Here is a 20,596-nt window from a genome sequence, read left to right on the forward strand (position 1 = left end):
GGGATGCAGAAATTCCAGCTCTGGGACAGTATGGACAGAAGGACACAACTCTGAAGGATCTCCTTGGTCACACTTTCAGTCGTTGCTGCCTGGAACAAAGCTGCTACACATTGACTTCATTAGCCCAGGGAAGTGGTCAGAGCGGCAAGCCTGGCAGAGAGCTCAAGCATCCGAACAATGCTCTCAGGCTCACGGTGTGATTTTTGGGGTGTCCTGTGCAGGGCCAGGAGCTGGACTCACGATTCTGATGGGTCCCTTCCAACTCAGCATATTGTATGGTTTTAACTTACTACAATTCACCTTCACATTACGGTCTTTCCCTCACAGCTGTAGTCCTAAATAACCCCTAGCAGTAGATATCTTAAATTAGACAACTTGAATCTAATCCGAATGACTTTACGCGTGCCTTTCCTCTTGCTATTTCGGCTCTTCGGGAGAGCCTGCTCGCTCGCTCTCCCCTCTCTGAGGCGGCCCTCGGCCCCGGAGCAGCTGCCCGGGACATCGCGCACCGCGGTCTCCGCGCAGCCCCCTGCTCAGGCCGCTGTCAGCCGGCTCCGGGCGCAGTCCCTACCCCCGGGCTCTCTGCCAGCCTTGCCCCAGCCCCTGAGGGCACGGGCGATGGGGCTGCCGGGCGGCTGTGGGCGCGGAACTGTGGCGGCGAGGGGCGTGTTCCCAGCCGGGGCGAGCGGCCGAGCAGCGCCGGGAGCGTCGGGCGCCTTGGAAACGGGCGGAAGCCGGGAAGGAGCGGCAGGAGGAGGATGCTGAGCCCCGAGCGGCTCTCGCTGCCCGGGCCCGAGTACCTGGGTGAGGAGGGGCGCGGCGGGGCGGGGAGGCTTCCTGAGGGTTCAATCCCCCTGGTGTGCCGCGGCCCGGCATGGGAAGGGCTCGGCGGGGCCGGGGTGGCTGCGCCCGGCCCGTCCTTTCTGGGGACTGCGGCGAGTGGCCCCGGGCTGGGCCGCGCTGAGGGGCTCGCAGTGGCTCTGTGTCCGCCTTGGCTGGGGAGCGGGCAGCACCGGGCCGTAACAGAGCGGGGTTGTGGGCGCTGAGGTGGGAGGGCTGCAGAGCCCTCTCGGGCACAGGCAGCATCCCTCCGGTGCCCAGAGGTGTGGTCTCCGTGAGCGGCCGTCTCCTTCCTCCCCTGTCCGCCTTGGCGGTGTGAGTAGTAGCGAGCGGCGTCCAGCCTTTCTGTGATAGACTTCACCCATTACCAACCTGTTTTGCACACAGATCTGTGTGAGCATCCTTATTTTGTGCTCGTTTCCCAACAATGGGAGGGAGTGCTGCTCTTGCGTTGCGAGTTGGTTCGAATGTTAGCTTTTGTTCTGAAATAAGGTAGCATCGATGATGTTTCCTACATAAAATGAAAATTTTTTAACCTATGAAGCAGCTACTCCTTTGAAGACTACATCCTTTTTAAGCTGTCTGTAACGGCTTGATGTTCCAGGAAATTAAGGAGCAAAGTGATTTGATGTTAAGGTGTCAAATAAAAATAATTAGAATGGAATAAAGTCAATATGACTTCATTTAATTGCTGAAGAGGAGATGAATTATGAGTAGTAAGCGTTTGTATTGTGTTCAAGAGAGTGTTTGTGAAGTGAAACTCTTCAGCCATTACTTCCTAGGCCCAAGAGAGAGTTCGGTAATAACTCTTATCAAGGTATACATAATTTTCTGTGGTTTTCTTGTACAAGGGAAGGTCAGAAATTGATTGGATTGCTTGGTGCTGCTTGTTCCATCATGATTTTGCCATTTCTGTAAGTCAAAATGGAACAAGAGTACAGGAACACTGCTGTAAATGTAAAACCTGTCTTGCAGGGGGTACTACACTAAAAGACTTTTATTTAACCACTTAAGCAAAGGAGTGATCTAAGTCATCTTGGAGTAGAATCTCACTGTGCTGTAGCTGCTAGGCTGCTGTTAGGGTGCTTTGTGCATACCTGCATAACTTCAATGCTGTTTTGTGTCAAGGAATTCAAGGCAGAAATAGGTTTATTTACTGCTCTTTTCAGGGTAACTCTCATGGGACTCACCTTGCTGAAGTTGTTATTGCTGATTTCAATTGTGGAGCTTTGGCTGTTTGAGAGCAGCATCACAGTGCCATGTAGATACCCTAGACACACACCCTTTGGGTTTGTGCTGTTCTGTCACCACTTCAGTATTTTTAACCTACATGCTAATAGAGTAGTTAATAACTTTTCCACAGTGGCTCTAGGGTGAAACCTGTAAAATTTCTTTTTCTTAATGAGCCAACTTGGTTTCAGGTTTTTGTAATTGTTTTTAATGAAATAGGCACTTTTAATTGTGTGAAACTTGTCAGTAAGGATTGAATCACTCAAAACAATCTAGGAAGCAGACTAAAAATACTTAAAGTGTGAAAATAAACCAGATGTCTGTTGCACATCTGAAGGTAAGACATGAGATATACAAGAGAGATTTCTTACATGTACAAGATTGTTAGGTGCAAGCAGCTTTACTAGTCACTTATGTGTGCCTCATTTATCTCTGTTCCACATGCTGATTTGGAATTCCCTTTTCATTTTGTACAACTTCCTAAATCACTCTGACATTGGGGTCAGAAAAAACATGTCACCATATAAGGGTGAAGAATAACTTGTATAAGAGTCTGTTCTGCTCATTACTTAGTATGCCTTGGGTTTAGATTGCAGTTTCTGTTGTCTATTAGAGGGGGAAGCATATTCTTATTAGCTATAAATGTTACCCAAACCAGCCTTTGTGTGTTTCTGCCTTTGTGAGACTTTGTAACTTGCCAAACTGCTCACAGATCCTAAGGAATTTTTGTGTATTAGCAACAGGAAAATGGTTAAAAACCAAACCAAAACAACCCCCAACTCCCCCTCCTCCCACCCCAAACAAACACACCTCCCCTCATGTTTTTCTATGTTGCATTTCTGTTTTCTACATTGGCATCCTGAAATCACCATTATTTGGATTGTTCTGTTGTGCACCTCAAGGTCTTGTTAATGCAGTTATCTGAAGTGGGGTTGTAAGGAGCTGTGATAAATTTTACTTTCTATAATTTCATCCTGGGGTTGTGTTGCCTTAGCTTGCCACTTAAGGTATTCTCTGACTCTCACATCCCAGATGATCCTGCCATTTCTGAGCTGGAATAGGCAACTTACCCAAACCCTTCTTCCCCTCTTCTCTTTCTTATATCAAAACCAGGCCAACGCATAAACTGAGCAGCCAGAATAACATAATGTGCTACTTGCTGTGTTATTCCCTGCTCTATTTGAGATAATTCTTGAACAAGTTAGAATGCTGAGAGGGAAGTAAAAGCAGTTTTGAGTTAAAATAGAAAGGAACAGGGAGAGAATTAAGTATTCATTTAAGATGAAAAATAATTGCAAAGCTTCGTTTTGCCAAAGTTCCTGGAATGTGAAAATAAGGGCAGCATGTCTCATGCCACAATGAGACAGTAAGTAGAAGAAAAGAGATGACCATTGCTTAGGGAATTGGAATGGAGATGAGGTCTGCAGAATTGGCAGAAAGGCTACAGTGAAGATGATGTTGTTACAAGCAGGACATTATAAACAGTAGTTTCACTGAATAAACAGCATTTATTGTTTGGGTATAGTGATGATAATGTGTTTCTCATTTGATGGATGAGACTGGACCTACAGTAGGCAAAATGAGGCATATTTGAGACACTTTTTCATGGCTTCCTCATTATGGTTTAATAACTGGTGATTGCTCAGTTATTTATAGCAGGCAGCAGAGCACTTAGGGTATTGTTCTGCTCATGCAGCTGTCTCTGAAGCTTCATATTGTATTACTTCCCTGCTCCTATTTCCTGTTACTGAGAAAAAGCTGTAGAGTACTGCAAATTTCCAAACTTCAGCTTTCTCTGTATTCTCCTGCCTTCTACTACCCAGCTCCAGGATGTTGTTTCTTGTCCTTCTTTGCCAATATCAGGCATGTAAGAATGCAAATACTCTGCTAGGAAAGTGCCTTATCAGTAAAGCATGTGCCTTTCAAGTGCCAGAAACACAGTAGTGTTTCCTCATCTCTCTCATAAAAGGTCTCGGGTTTAATGATTAGAAAGTGTATACATTCTTTTACAAAACTGAGTAGCTCCCAAGAGAGAACTTCAGTTGTGTGGAGACTTTGCTGAAGCCTAAGGCCTACTCTTCTTCTGAACAGTCTTAAGAAATATTGATCTGGAAAGTGCAAGTACAATAATTTCCTTTAACAGCATAATCAACACATAGGCTACATTGTTATCCAGACATCTCAGCTGACCCTGGTTCTCCTCTTAGTATAAATATTTGGTGAACTTCTGTGAAGCACTGTGACTTAAAGATCTCATGGTCTAGAAAAAGAAAAGAGAATGCCTTTTTTAAAATTTTATTTCTTGCTCTGTTGTACAGATAGGAGAATTGTAATGTAGATTGAATATAATGTGTAAGAGTTTGCATATAATGAGCAAGAGTTGTGTGAGTAAGAAACGTTAGTTAAATTTGAATCTTCCTAGACTCGGTCTAGTACTTTGTCCCAAAGATGGAGGTTTCACCACTGTACTGCTGTTGTACCACAGGACTTCCACCTTAACTTGAAAGGTACAGGTGAAATCTGATTCTGAATTAGGTAGAGTTCCAGAACTGGAGAGTACAGTCCTTTGCATATGTCCCTCTGAGCATAAATAGGTAGGGAACCATTAGGCTACTTAATGCCTTATAACAAACTGAAATGACATTTCTTCCATGATTAATAATTTTAGATTTAAACAAAAACCTCCAAAAACCCCAACCTAACCAAAAAAGAAAAGATAGCTCAATGATTTGCTTCGGTGAGGGAGTGGTTTCTATAGCTGTATGACACTTTGCAGGAAGCTGGAAGGACTTGCACAATTAAGTCAGTCTGTGTGCAATATTATGCTCATTGTTTGAAAAAAATTCTCAGCTATGGTCAAGACTAAATTATAAATGGAAATGTTTCTTAAATTTTTTGTTGAAAGTAGTTTTGAAAATTCAAACATATGAAATGTGCTGTAGTTACGGTGTGTGACCCCTTGGCATGTGCTCCTAAGAGCACGTCTCATGTTGTGTGATGCCTCTGGTATGACAAGGTCTACTTGTACTTATACATTCTGTCCTTCAAAAAACATTTTGCTTTTGGGGGTTAATAGGAAATTACACTGTGAAGCTATGCAAAGCTGGAAGGAACTATGACAGTACAGAGATGTAGCATTTATGTTAATTGTTTTGTTCACTTACTTCTCTTTCCCAGGCCATTTCTTAGCAACATCTGAAGAGATTAAGTCCTTAATGATATCTGAAAAGGTTATAATGAGCCTCCTGAAAAATCATTAATGCTGGAAAAATTTCCAGAGTTGATGTGATTTTGTTGTTGCAGTTTATATCCTTACTATTTCTCTCTTGCAACATTATTGTTTTGGTAATGTTTGCATGAAATTGATTTTATGTTACTATGGATGTATCTTTCCAATGTGTGTAATAAGGTAGTCCTTAGTTAAGCTCCAGTTTAGAACAAATACTGAAAGGGTATTTAGCTATTACCTTATGCTCTCAGAGTATATGTTCTCAGAGATTAAAAATGCCAGAAATACTCCAGATCCATTAAAGCTTGTTATGCTCTCGAACTTCTGATAACTGAAATGAATCATAATGTTAATTGCATCAAGTAGTGTGTATTTTCAGCACTTCAGCTGAGGAGGAGGCAAATAAGTAAGAAAAACTGGTCTTATCCAGGAATTCCCACTCCTGATTTTTCAGCATATTCAGTTATGCCAGGAATGACCCCAATTAAAAAACAAAAAACCAAAAAAACCCTTGTGTGCATACAGAACAAATTGCTATGATAGACAGCTCCTGTTTCAGAAGAAGTCATGTCTCCTGAAGAGTTAAGCAATCATATAACTACTTGGATAATAAAACCATTACATATACACAGTATCATGACTTAAAGGTGACATCTATTTCCTTCCTTCCTCATGAATTTCTGGCTCTGAGAATTTCAGTGCATATATTCAGTTTTGTGCAGTGATATTATTTGCATTAAATTTTCCTTTTCAAGTATCAATGCTTGTTCTTATAACATGTGTAATCAAACCTATGAAGTAGTGGATTGTTTGTTCTTACCAGAAGATTGAAACAAGTAATTTAGTAGCTTATAAAAAGACTATTTTTACTATTTTAAATACATATGCAAAATTATTTGGTGTGGTTGTGGCTAAATGGAATTAGTTGTGAAATTCTGATCTGCTGTAGAGAAATCCATAGAGATTGTGGATATAATCCTCATTATGCCTTGTACTTGTGTGACTCGGTCTGGCTGTGCTTGAATTGAACAGCCACTGCTTGGCTCTGAATTTGATTCTGAGCCAAAAGTGCACTCATTCCAAAATCCATTTTAAACATTGGGCACGTGTATGATGGTGGGGTGTGAACATGTGAGTATCACAGGCCGTTCTCTTAAGTGCTGCACGGGGCAGCTTTGGAGGATGCTGTACATGCTGCTAGTGATTGGACTGAGGCTCCGAGAATAACATCACTGCTAGTGGCTTAGTGATAAGAATTAAGATATTCTGTGCAAAGGTATTTACTTAACATCACAGGTTATGGGCTGCCTGAAAAATCCTCCGTGAACTTACTCTGTCAGATTCCTTTGTGAAAGCCAATTGTTAGTTTTTAAATCTGACAGCAAAGAGTGTGGCACCTACCAAATGAGTGTGGCAGGCACACTGGCTTCCTGTTTGGGGTAGTTGTCTGGGATTTCAGACTTGAGAATTTTTCTTATATCTACAGAATATGGGTTGCATTGGAAAGTTCTGTATGAGTAGGGAACTTCTGTTACAATAAGGCTGAAACAAACAAATGCCAAAGATGATGTCCTGATGTGACACCTCCTGTGTGGAAACTGTAGTATACTGGAGTTCTCTCAGGAAGAAAATTAGTAGAGTGAGTACTTGGGCTTTATATTCTGATTTGGACTTGCTGCCTTGTTATTGCATAGAGGGCCTCAAAATATGAGCAACCAGTACATCATTATCCCTGAATTTTCAAAATCTATTAAAATGTATGAATCATCTCATTTATTTTGCCTAGAACTCCACAGATTTTTGACTATGCTTGCATAAATAGTCAATGTTCCAGTATGGTTCCAGTATTTGTTATGGAAAGTACCATTTGTGTAAATTAAGGAACTACTCTTTTGTTATAACCAGACTCCTGGCACTTTATTTTGCCTCTCTGGCCTGCTAAAACCTGTCTGCAAATTATATTTTGTTCTATGACTTTCCTGTATAGCGTAGCATTAGTTGGGTTATAAAACATATTACTTGCATCGTTCCATGGAACTGGGCAGTCAGTGAACAGGAAGCCAGAGCTAGAATTTGGTTTGGCAGTGTGAACTGTACTACCTGGAAAGAGCAAAACAGCCAAAGGGACAAAGAGAGAGACTTCTCAAGGAGATTTAAAGTGCTATTTTCTTTTAATTTCTCTGCTCATAGTTTTCTTCCCTTCCCCACACCTCTACCTACTCTTCTGGGAAATAGGTATAAAGGATCTTTGCCAGGATCCTTGGGCTATTCAACAAAAAACTTAAGAGAAATACCCTGTTACAAGCAATTGTACTCAATAGTGACCTATATATTTTTGTGCACATTTTGAAAGGTCTAAAATTCTATGTTGAAAGTTAATTTGTTCTCCAGGAGCAGATTCAAAGGTATTTATTATAGAGGTCAGCTACGTTGTGCTGTATAGCACTGTGGGACCATGCCTGTCTATTCCCAAAGGCTTTTAGGGGAGGTTTATGACTCTAAGGAGAAATATGGTTCATTGATAGAGACTGTTCTATGAAAGGAGTGTATACTTCCCCACAAAGTGTTGAGAATGGTTTTGCAGTTGAGCTGAAGTTTATTACAGGCTGAGATGAGTGGAAGTCTGTCTGCTAGTACCATTTCCTGGCATAATCTGGTACATGTGACGCCTCAAGAGGGGCCTTGGGAGACAATTGCTGAGTGTGAGATGGACTGCTTCAGGAGGAGGGAGGAAGGATGGGCTGAAGTAAAGTTACCCAGTTGTTGCTATCTTAGGCCTATGACTGAGCTGCACGGACTCATTCTTCCCTCGGGGGACACAGGTGCGCAGAGCTGTTTTTCTTTAATCACTCACATAAATTAAATTTATTCCTTTGCATTAAAATAATTAAATAAAGTTACGCCCTATATCTTTTAGTGCCAGATAATATCTTTAAACCTTTGGCTCACCATTTTGCTATCAGCTGCAAGGTATTTTCCAGGGTGTGCTTAACCAATTTTACTATTGTCCTGAAAAGTGTTCTAGGCAGAGAAATCCCCTGATAGCAATCAATATTCATGCATACTTTTAATCACTGTATCCACTGGGAATAATCATTTCCGGGCCTCTCTTGAAGTCCACCTGCCCCACACTAAGATGAAAGGGCCTTCCATGCTGTGTATCAAGTGGCACAGGCTTGATGCTTACCAGGATATTAGACACAAATTAAAATGGTTTGGAGAATATTGATGTGGGTCTGAGGTTGGCCAGTTGCTGGTGAGGGAGTGATTCTGCCAAGTCTGGAGCAGATTGGCAAGGAGCAAGAACAGCCCTTGCCTTTCCTATATTCCCTAAGGGTTTTCTCCTGCTCTTTTTAGGACACGACACTACTTGCAAAGGTGCAGTAGGATACGTGTTTAGGATGGAGGTGTGTGGTTTGGGAACATGGTTTGTGTGCTTTCCAGGTTAGGAATGATTTTCCTGGGTTCGTTGTAACTTGTCTTCTGATTGTTGAACTTGTAGATTTGGAAAGTCTACTGCTTGCTGGCTGGCACATCACCTCAGACTCGGCTCTTTGTTGCTCCAACTTGGTTTCTAGCCAAAAACATCAAAGGAGCTCAGTGGTAAATCTGTGCTGCTTCCTCCCTGGCAAATGCTTGTTTTGTACAGTCTGCCCCCTGTAGAAGCGGCAAAACTGTTTGTGTTGCCCCAAACTGTCTTTACTCAGGAGTCCTATAAGCGAGTGTCATTCTGTGGTGAGGTATTGGCAGATCCACCATTTCTGAAATTCTCCAGTGTTTGGCCTAGGCAGTTATTTGTGATTGGCTGTTGAGCAATATAAATCTCTCTTGGCATTCAGACCTGTTCCCCACCTGCCACATTCACTGATGCTTGTTTGGAAACAGATGTACTTTTATTTGCACCTTCAGGAGGAAACCTTTACAAAACAACCTTAAAGCTACTTGGCTTTGATATAGAGGGAAGAGTAAAGAACACCTAAAGCTCTGCAACAGCCCCATCAAAACAGCATTGACAATCTGTGTAGGAAAGATGGCTCAGAACAGAGATCAGGGACTCCTCTGGAGTAAGCATTTTACAGTGAAACTGCCTCACAACTCCTTATCTTCCTTCAATACCAAAATCTCAGGGGATTCTAAAAAAGAGTCAGTGCTGTTGATGACTAACTCTGTGTAGCCAGGAAGGAAAGCAGGATTTAGGTGATGAATTTTGCTTTCCATTTCTGGGAGAAAGAAACCTCCACTCTCTCATTGAGGAAGCAGATGCTTGATATCTTGTAAGGCACACAGCTGGGCTTGTCTGGCTCTGGGAAGGCCCCTTATAGTCTAACTTCTGTCTCTTACTGTTTTTTATTTGCAGCTCAGCGACATGTCCTCACATACATGGAGGATGCAGTGAGTCAGCTGCTGGAGAACAGAGAAGATATTAGTCAGTATGGCATTGCCAGGTTCTTCACTGAATAGTAAGTACATCAGGATGCTGCCAATAGGGCCAGCCTGAGGAAGGCTTTTGGAAACAGACAGAATACGTGGAGAATGGAGCTGGACATGTGCTGGTTATGTTGTGAATGCTGAATTTTACTGGGTTAGTCAAGGGCTGCCTGAGCGTGTTTTGGAAATGTAGTGGGTTTTCTACAGTTCAGTACCTCTTCTATTACAAACATTTGTGTAAAGCAGTCACTCTGGGGAACAGTGATTTTTAAAACATGGAAAACCAAATTCTGCTTCTCTTGGTCAGGACTGTTAGCATCAAACTGCTTAAGAAATACTGAAGCAAACTGTTTCACAAACTGCTGCTGGTTTCAGCAGCACTCATTCTTCCTTTTCCTGAGTATGAATTTGAACTGTTTGTCTCCTTGTGTGATTATTGTTCTGTTGAATGCTTTAATAGGATGCCTCTTCTTCTCTTTAAACCTGGGTAAGTCCTTAAATACTAGATGTGAGCACTATCTCTTCTTACTAATTTGCAAGAAAATTCTTGAAGGAAAAACTATGTGCTTTCTGTCCACAGAAAGTAATACTGACATTAGTCAGCTGAGCAAATAGTTGGAAAACAAGAGCTCAAGAAAGATAAAGAGCAGAATTACAATGACCTCCACCCAGCAACAGGATTTCTTTACCGGAGTTGAAGGCAAGGTGGCTTTGAAATGCCCTGCTGAAATTGTCATTGAGGCCTCTCTGCAGATGAGTTTGCATCTAATTTCAAACTGACTCTTCTGTGCCTTTTCTAAACTTCTGATATATACTTCATATATACTTCAAAAATTAAATGCTGAGCAAGAGGTCGTTCACACGACCTCTTGCTCTGAGGTATTTCTTCATTTTGATGTGATAACCATTTTCTTTTTACTTCCTGTTCCTCTTCTACCTTTAAAAGAATAAATAGTGATTCAAGACCATTATAATGAACAAAACCGTCACCTTAGAGCAAAACCCTCAGACTGATTTAGGTGCTAGAGATCTTGTTTTTCCCATTTATTTTCAGAGATATGATTTTTAGAATGTTTTCTTGTTGTGTCTTGTGGAGTTTCTGATTTAATGAAAGATAAAAAAAGGATTAATTTTCATTCATTCTGTAATATAGAACTAGTAGTTATCTTTTTTTCTTTTTTCTTTTATAAAATATCTGGAGTTTAGCTGATGAAACTGTGTCCCCATAGCAAAGCACAAACAAGCTTAGTAATTTTGAGAGCTGTGAAGATTTGAAATGTGGGATTCTTCATTTAAAATGGAGAATAGATGATAGCCAATATGGGTGTAGAATGCGAAGTTTCATATTATGAAAATGTCATATGTTCTGGCTCCTAGGGCTTAATGGTGAGCCCTCACTGCCTAAAAGATTTCTGTTCATCCACTCAACTATCAACATTTGTTCCAGCTGTGCTTTGAAGGCTACACTTCTTTCCCAAGCAAATAAACTTGATCTTCAAGCTCAAAGATAGCTTGTGAGATTCCAGAAGGTTTCTGGGCACTGTCCCTGTGTTTTCCATAATCCATGTTTTTCTGAAGGAGAGGATTGGAATGGGCATGTTTTGAAGCATGCTGCAGTGATTTGAGATGACGGGACTTGGTATTAGGATGTCCAGTTTTTAAAATTGTCTTTTCCCTATTTATGCTGACTTAAAATTAGAGACCAAGCCCAGGGTTTAGAAAGCTAGCAGGCAGGCCCAAACAAGTAACTTTTTTTGAAAGTGTTTATGGGGTAAAAGAAAGACTTCTGTAACTTTTCAGAAATTGAAATTAGTCTGTCAAGGACAGGTGTTAAATATTTTCCAAACTCCTTTCAGAGGGCATACTTCTCAATGCAGTGATATTCCTTGGACCTCTCCGCTGGATTCACTGCTGAAGAGCAACCTGATGGCATTTCCATCATGCATTGCAATGACCCTCTTTACCATAAGTCAATTCAAGTCTTTGAGCCAGTTACAACTTGGTTTTTTTGGTAATTAAGAAAACTTTGTTGGGACTTAGCATACCTGAGTGTAATTTCAGAATTGAAAATTATACAGTCATTTAGTTCTGTGTGGATTAAGCAGTAAGTGTTTTGCTGGCAATAAATATTTAATTTTTTTCTAAGAAATGGAATTGGGTATGTATTTCACTGCTCTCCACCATCTAGCACTGTGATTGCTGTTTGCAGAGGACTGATCTTGATCTCAAGAATCCTTCAAGAATAGTTTTAGTCTTCAAGGATAGTTTTTTCTCCCACTTTATTCCAGTGTTCATTTGTCCCAATCATGTGGACATCTGCTTTCAATCTTGGGAGTACCTTGAGGCTTCCCTCATCTGGCTCACTCCTGACCCTTACAGGAACAGGGATCAATCACCCCTCTGCCAATTAATCCACATCTTTTAGTTAAACAAGTAAAATTATGCCTCTCTTAGGACTAATCCTGATTTTATAGATATGCTGAAATGCTACTGGTATTTGTTCATTACAAGCCTGAGAAGTCTCAGCTCTGCTCTTGAATCTTCATGAAATGCAGACTCTTGAAAACCCTCTGTGTAATTACACACTAATGCTGCTTTGCTTCTTCCAGCCTGATGTCTGTGCCAACATATCTTAAAGGAACATGTTCCCCCTATACATTATTTATCATCCTGTTTTCTTGATCTTTCCTATACTGAAGAAAAACAGGGCCCTCATTCTAATGCATTTGATCACGCAGAGGGAATGTGCATAGCATCCCACTTTATATTTTCTGAGCTCTTAAAAGAATCAGTGTGTCTTTTTTTTTCATTTCAGCTAAAAGAACCAGCAAGAAAAAAAATTGATGAAGAGACTTCCTACTTGTACATTTTACTTTTCTTGTCTTTGGAAAACTCAGAAATAATAACCAGTTGTAACTTACCTTGGTTAGGAAACTTTTTTTCCATAACTTTAATTATTTGTTTGATAAATCAAACACAAGTGAACTGGAGACAAGGGAATGGACTTTTTTTTTTTTTTTAGTCTATATTCTTGTCACAAAACAGTTCTCCTTTTCTTTTGTTTCTGGTGAAATATATCCTGACCACCGGCTAGCTGGAGCATGACTGAGAAAAAACTCTTGCTTTTAGCTTGCAGATGTAGTACTGCTTCCTCTGGACTCTGCAAACTGATGTCTGAAATCCCTTTTTCTGTAAAGAGTGTTTCTGCTGGCTCTAACTTGAATACCCCTGCTGGTTCTTATGTGACAGTTTAACAGTATTTATCTGTGGAGGTATCTGTGATGTGTGTGACGGGGTTGTGGGTCAGATACAGCTTTTAGATCTGTTGTGTGCCTGGAAATCCAAAATACCAGCTCAGCACTGTGTAGAGCCCTGTTTTACAGGAAGGAACATTTGCTTTGTTCCTAGTGACAAGACTGAGAGTGCTATATAGTTGGGATCCTTGGGAAGGAAGATGTTATCATGGTGAGAAGTATCAACTTCTAGCAATGTAAGTACCTCATTTTCTCTTGCTGTCTGGATTGGCTGGAATGATTAGTTCAACTCTTTCCTTAGGGACAAATATGATACTGCTCCTTTGGCTTTCTCTGGCAATAGACACAGGCTTTGGTATCAGACAAACTTTTGGCTTGTTCAGTCCTTTATTGTTGTACAACATTACAGAAATAAATCTGTAGAGTAAATAACGTCCTCCTCTTTTAAAAAAGTCCCAATACCCTTGGGGGAGGAAGGCAGGGGGAAGGGCCAGGAACAAGACAGATGGGATGCCCATGAGAACTAAGCCACTCACTGAAGGCAACCTTAATTGGCAACTGGAAATAAGCTGAATTATCTGATTATGAAAAGGAGAGATTCTTAGAGCTAGCTTAGAGCCATCAATTTTCTTTTTTCTTTGCATCTGTGTATGTAGGCCTTATCACCGTCATCATCTTGCTGTCATCTGCTCTGCATCTTTCCCCTTTTCAGAGTAACTTGTTTTGTCTTGTTTGCAAGGACAGTGTAAGCTCTTCAAGACAGAAATTATATTGTACTGCATGTACTTTACAGCACCTAGCATTGTAGAATGTCGACTCTGTACTTTGTACAATTACAGTACAAACAGCAAAAACAGTAGTGAGAAGGTCCTTAGGGCTTTGACAAGTTGTGCCAGATTCCCTTTCTGAGAGATGAAGCCATTCATTAGAATTTCTCAGTACAACTTTTTGGGGGAGGGGCATTGGTTGTTGGGGTTTTTTTAGTGTTAGTTCTTTGTGTTTTGGGCAAATCAAGTAGTATTTGTGAGGTATTAATACTTTTTGAATATTACCTAAAATATTGATATTCTCTCTGATATTATCTTCTCTGATACTAAATTCTGAGAAATTGCAAAAAAACCCCACAACATTTCATGTATTCTTCAAATACTGTCCTGATTCCTACATGTCTTCTGCTATGGAGAGAAAAATATAAAATGATGCCACTCAGTGCAAGACTGCACGGAGCCTTGTGATCAGTATCAAGCTGCTGCTGTCAATGACCTAGCTGTGCAGCAGCCCTTTGGGCTGAAAATCTCAGCTGGGATAATGTGCTTGATGGTTCCTGACAGGCTTTTACTTGGGATTCCTTGACCCCTAGGGCACTGCGTACGACTGCTGTCTGCCTCTCCTTTGCTCTTCAGTTATCAGTGGAAACAGAGTGAATATATGAACTCAGACATGGCATTTGTGCCAGAAGCTCTGAGGAGGTTTTGCAGCTAATGTGAATAAGTTGCTGTGAAAGAAACATTTTGAAAGGGTCTCTCCACAGACTACATGGATTTGCAGGACTGGATTTGTTGATAAATCTTTCTGGGGAACCTACAGTAATTGCATATTTCTCCACTAAGAGTGTTGCCAATGGACACAAAGCCTTTCTGTTAGTCCCTTTGTTGCCTTCTAGTCTCACCTCTACAGAGAAGCATTGTCAGAAGGGCAAACTCTCTTTATTGTAATTGAATTTCTCAAGCCCACCTTAGAAATGGGATTTCAATACCTCCTGCCCACTGTGCATGGCGTTTGTGTTTTGTATGAGAGCTATGGAAGATCTGGGGGTTGTGGATAACTCTATAAGACATTTAAATTATGTGAGTTTTGTCTGGAACCTGTATATCTGTCACCCTATGTTTTTATTATAGAATTGCTATATGGCAGAAACAGCATTGGGATTTTGATATGACAGCCAGGATCTATGAACTCCTGATTTTCCCAGAGTCGTTTCTCTGTAACAAACATTGCAACAAGTCCTAACCTGACAAATATGCTGATTGGGATAACTGCTGTTGAGTAAACAGCTGGAAAAATGCATATATTAATCTCAATAACACAATTCCCACTGTAGTTTGCACAGGTTGCCAATATATTAGAAAACGTAGTATTTTCTTACCTTATTCTTGAGAATCTTTCATATGAGTGGATATTCAGATGTGTCCCTTGCAAAGAAATACAAGGGGAATAAAAAGGTAAAAAATCTTTTTAGTAAACAGGATTATCTTGGAACAGTTGCAGCAAAGCAGTAACAGTAACTTAAAAGAAAGCATTTAACAATGATGCTCTATGTGGTAATATACTCTACATAAGAAACATTTCATACTGTTTGGTGACAAAAGAATCGGCAGGATTTGCCAAAGCATTTGAATGTTAATACTTGATATCAGCATCTTGTCAGCGCAGGGTAGTTATCCATAATGTCTGCACTTTCATACTGATTTAACCAGCACTGTGCTCTTGCTCTTTGAAGAGAGGTAATCACAGTTTCCAGTGTGATCAGTGCAGTGTCATCAGATGATGATGCTCCTAGTATGGATTCACAGGAGTAGCAGTGCAGTTTTTGCCCACTTCTTTCCTATTCCTTCACATCATGGAAATTACATATTTATTTGTGGTCTTTTTCAGAATAGCTGCAGCAAGAGTTGGCTGACTACTTTATGGAGACCTTATGTAATTGGTTATATTTTATTTTTTCTTACAGCCTTGAAGGTTGAAATGCAATACATCTGCCGTGAGCTTCCTTTAGGTTAAAGCCAACTGCATACAGGTGGTGTGGATAGCTAATAAAACTGGAAAGAAATTTCCCAAAAGCCAGAGTCCAGGAATGTGGCAAATAGTACAAGCATCAAGCCAATATAAATCTGAGTTAACATTGTGCCTTTTCTCTGTGCTAGAGTTGAATGTACTATCTTCTCTCTAGCTTTAGTTTTTAACTCTAGTAAAACTCTTGTTTATGCTTCCAATTTTTTTATTGCTTTTCATCATAGTTGCTGATATTACTAGTACAAATTCAGAGAAGTATATGATCCCATCAGGGAGTTAAGATCAGGCTTTTGGGACTTCAAATGTATGAACTTATACAGACTGAGGGATGGACAGTTTGAGAGCAGCCCTGCCAAGAAAGCCTTGGGGATACTGGTGGATGAGAGGCTGGACACGAGCTGGCAATGTGCATCACACCCTTCCTGGGATGTCACAGAGTCTTCTGTTAGTTTTACTTTCTCCATCAGTCTGCTTCTTTCTTTTTTTTTTTTCTTTTTAATATCTGTGGTATTGGCTGGTTCCTGCCCTGTTTTTGCATTTCTTGTCATGCATCTCTGTTGTGGTTTTGTTTCTATCCTTGCAGAAGTGAAAGGGCCCTCAAGTCAGAATTGGAGAGCTCTGGAAATCTTATATTGTCCATCTTCCACTGAGAAAAGGTCTGTAGTAGAGTTTGCCATGATGCAAGTAAGATATTAAATGCTGATATAACTGTTTGACAAGCAACATTCTCCATCATTTTGGAAAATTGCTCGGTTGTGCTTGCTGGGTCACTCTTGGAATATATAGGAGAAGATGAGAAACATAAATAGTGATATATCTACCACAAATGTGGGACTATTTACAGTCTTGGATACGATCTGCAATGTGTATATAAAGCGGTAATCTCACCTCATGCTTGGTCACATGCTTGAAAGATTGGATTTCCTACAGTTTCTGGATGTGTTTTGAAGGAAACTCTTTTAGTAATGTGAAATTGGGAACTCGAATTCAGTAGACATGCATGCAAGAATAGCAGCTTTGGAAAAACATAGCAGCGTAGAAAGTTTGGTACATGGTGTTTTTTCCCATATTATATGTGGGGGTTTCAAAATTATTCTTAAGAATGAAATGCATAGTTTTATAATTTTCTGTTAGCAATATTTTCTTTTTAACATACTATTTCCTCCAATAAAGCTTTTGATGTCTCAAGCAATAAGAGTACTACTGTTGGGTATATGGTACCTTCATGAATAGCGGTACCTCTCTCTGTGTTACTAACTCACATGATTTAGTTCTTGTTTTAATGAAGCACTTTGGCATGGTCTAGGCTACTTCATGTATATAGGAGATCAGTTTTAGAGTTCTTGGCTTACATCTGTCTAAACCTATAAGGCTTCCAATTAAATTGGAATCAAGTAGTGTAAATTTAAGGAACACTTAATTTTTTTCCCAGAAATACCTTTAAGGAAAGATGGATCAGAATTGAAGTGAGGGTTTGGGTTTTTGTTGTTGGTTTGGGGTTTTTTCCCAGTTTTGTGTTGTTGGAAGGACTTTTGTGTTTCTTCTTAGGCTGAAAAATGTTGAGACATCACAGAAAACCTTAAGGGACATTTCTATTTGCTGTGCTAAGGATATATGTGTTCCCTTGCAGACAAGACCAACAAATGGAAATTTTTTCCTAAATTAGATATGCCAAACTGTAAAAATCAGCAAATGTTTGCTGCAATGGGATCAGATAAGATCCCATAATAGGATTCCTTATCCTTTACAGGATAAAATCCCTTAACTATGTCTGCATCTCCATTAATATCAAACAACAAAAGTCTTTTAAGCCTGAAAAATCCATTTTTGAAATGTGGTTTATCTTCCTTTTCTTTAAAAAAAAAACAGCACTAAACAATAGCAAGACAAGCAAAAAGTCTAGTTTCTAGAAACCTGCGTGTCTTCAGAGAACCTGAGATTTTCTGTGCAGTGCTGTGTTGAAACCATGCAGATCCTAGAATACATTAGTTTTAGTGAGTTGCAATAAGGAGGTCCTGCAAATTTAATGTTATTGTGTATCTTCAAGTGAATTAAACAAACTCTATCTGGTCAACACTGTAGCCAAGAAGTTGCAGTGAGCACAAAGTGGTTCAGCTAAGCAATCTGCAAATGCAGAGTTAGCATTAATGTCAAATGATGTAACTTCATCTATATTAGAGAATTTTGGCAAGGTTCATCTGTTGCCATGATGAAAATATTGGAAGCTGCTCAGTCTTTGATGTGCTATAGTTCTTGCCAAGGCAACTGAATTGGATGACAGAGTACCAGTTGTAAATTTCTTCTTCTGAAATTTTCCAGTCAAACGGAGGCTGAAATGAGCAAATACGGAATCTGTTTGCATGGCATCAGTGTCAAATCTCTTTGGAACAGTTATGTTTCAGTTATGTTTCAGTATTTCATGCGTCATCACAGCCATTATATGATTGGGCTGCTACCTTTTAAAAAAACTAAAAGTCTAGTTTATTTAACATGGAACTGGCTTACAACGGGAAGATTCATGCAGAATGGAGCAAGCAGGCCCTTACTTGTACTTATGCTTTGGCCTCAACTTTCTGAAAAGTCAATTTGCCTTTACATGGCATTTTACTTTGATCTCAGGAGTTCAAGATGGGTTCAGTTCCTCAATAATTTTCAAATTCATACTCCTCCTTTGGTGGACATTTATGCTATGGTATCAAAATCGATCTCCAGCCGATGTCAATTCCATAACTACTTTCTGAACTGTTAGACAAGAGGAAATCAGAGTGCTACCTTGTGTGGCTTGTGGTTTTAATAGCGTTTTTCATCTTTGTGCCATCTTGTCACCCTTGCCACAGGTTCGCAGTATGGTTTCTGTGGCATCTTGAAGCCAGTGAATGAATTCCACAACATGACAGGGAGGACAGAAATACTCATGGGTTAATAAAGGAAGCCAAAGAATAGAGATCATGGCTGTGTGATAATGAAGCTAACAGAGGACTTGCATCTCTCATACCCTCAGAATGTAGGGAGTTATAGAGCAGTTCAGAAGGAGTTTTCTTCTTGCCCCAAAATGTCAAGTTGGACTACTTTAAACAAATACTAAATAGATTAGCTGGAGAGTTATCAGTTTTCCTTGCGTAGTTATAATTCTGGATTGATTTATTATTTATGTGTTTAGGTTTGGGCAGAAAAAAGCAGGTTTTTTGAGGGAAGCTGGGTAGCAACTTGCAGTCATCTCCATAAAAGTTAGTTATAATGGTGTTCATGCAGCTGTTCCTGTGGTATGCAACTTATACAGTTTCCTACTGTAAAAAATAAATCTCTGTTTATACCAGCAAGACCTCTCCAGACTCACTGAAACACCATGTAGTCTGAAATTGCACCTGATCAGACTGAAAGAACTGGTCATGGGTGATTGATGCTTATCTGTGAAGGCTTTTTTACTTTTCCCTTAAGCACCTTGGAGGGCTTCTGCAGGGCTATTTATGGTCTTTCATTGTATGCCCTTTCCCGTCTTCCTGAATACTAGGCTTCCCAGCTCATAATTCTAAGGAGAAGCTTTATTTCACAGTAGAAAGGGGCCCCAATATGTGGCCTATTATATCCATATCAGCTTGCTTACCCTTTTCAAACAGCTATTGTGTTTTAATAGGGCCCTGCCTGGCAGGGGGAGTCCTTAATTCCTGCTATGTAAGAATGGTCAGCTTGAGTTACAGCAAACTGCAGGATGCTGCTCTGATCAAAAGGCCTCTGTTTTTAAAGATTCCCACGTCCCCACCCCTCCCCATTTGCCTTTTTTTTTTTTAATTTTTTTATTCCTAGGCTACTAATTCAACACAGTATGATCATTTTAGCTTGGGATTTGCAAGGCTTGAGGTGTTAAATTACTGACCTAGCATATGAAAAATTAAGGGAGAGGGACTCTAAAAAAGATAAAGGCTTTCTGGGTAATAACAAGCAAGCACGGCAACTCCTTTAATCCTTTCCTTCTCCAGAATCTGTAAACTGGTCTCAGAGGGTTTGATTTGCTACAAAGCAACATAAGAAAGCTTGTTCACTGCCTCCTCTGAGCTGTGTCACAGGTGCTGTGGTTCATTTCCTTCATCCCTGTACATGGGATAATCTTTATACCACCTGTATTAAGTCTGCCATGAATACAGAGATTCCTATCCTATATCAAGAAGTCTGAAAACACATAATTAAAATTTGTCGCTCCTTTCCCTCTTTCCACACCCTTCAGCTGAAGTAAACTTGAGTGCACGAGACAGAAAGGATCTCAAAAGATCCAGTCTCTGTGTTTGCAGTGTTATATCACCCAATCTTGCCAAAATTTTTTAATGTTAATGATTTCCTATCTGCCTAGTTGTTAAAAAAACCAATTATTTTCCATTAAAGCCAGTCATCAGGAATAACTTTTAGCATCTGTTTTGTCTTAACACATTTCCAAGGAAATGCCTAAAAAGCACGGCTAATTTTGTTAGAGGAAGATGGTGGTTTCCTTGAGGCTGACCTCAGTGTCCCAAATTCTAAGATCTGTGGAATTTAAAAAATCACTTGAAACAATGGCTTTGAATTCAGGAGTGCTCATAGTCCTACACTACTTTCCAAGGAGGATAGCTAAAAAAGCAGTCCAATGATTCATCAAAATATTGAAAATATTGTAGTACACTTAAACCAAGAGGTGAAAATAAAATGATCTTAAACTACATTCATACAGCAGTAATTTAATCACTATTTAATCACTACAACAGTGATTTTTTTTTTTTTTTTACCCAGTTATGCTTCCAGTTTTAAGTGTTCCCTCTCAGGGTTCCTTCTAGGCAACGTAAACCTCACTTTA

The 20,596-nt window shown here is 40.1% G+C and overlaps 1 protein-coding gene across 2 annotated transcripts in view; it reads left to right on the forward strand.

Annotated features, from left to right (window-relative positions):
- The first annotated feature begins 739 nt into the window (after positions 1-739).
- CSTPP1 (centriolar satellite-associated tubulin polyglutamylase complex regulator 1) overlaps positions 740-20,596 on the forward strand; it is a 78,567-nt gene continuing 58,710 nt past the window's right edge. For both annotated transcript variants that reach the window (XM_084208684.1, XM_084208685.1), the window contains exons 1-2: positions 740-804; positions 9,657-9,759. In XM_084208684.1, coding sequence (XP_084064810.1) covers positions 759-804; positions 9,657-9,759 — 149 coding nt within the window. In that variant the 5' untranslated portion in view covers positions 740-758. The remainder of the gene's footprint in view (positions 805-9,656; positions 9,760-20,596) is intronic.

Source organism: Fringilla coelebs (genome assembly GCF_963513975.1).
Source record: "Fringilla coelebs genome assembly, chromosome: 6".
Taxonomy (NCBI): Eukaryota; Metazoa; Chordata; class Aves; order Passeriformes; family Fringillidae; genus Fringilla; species Fringilla coelebs.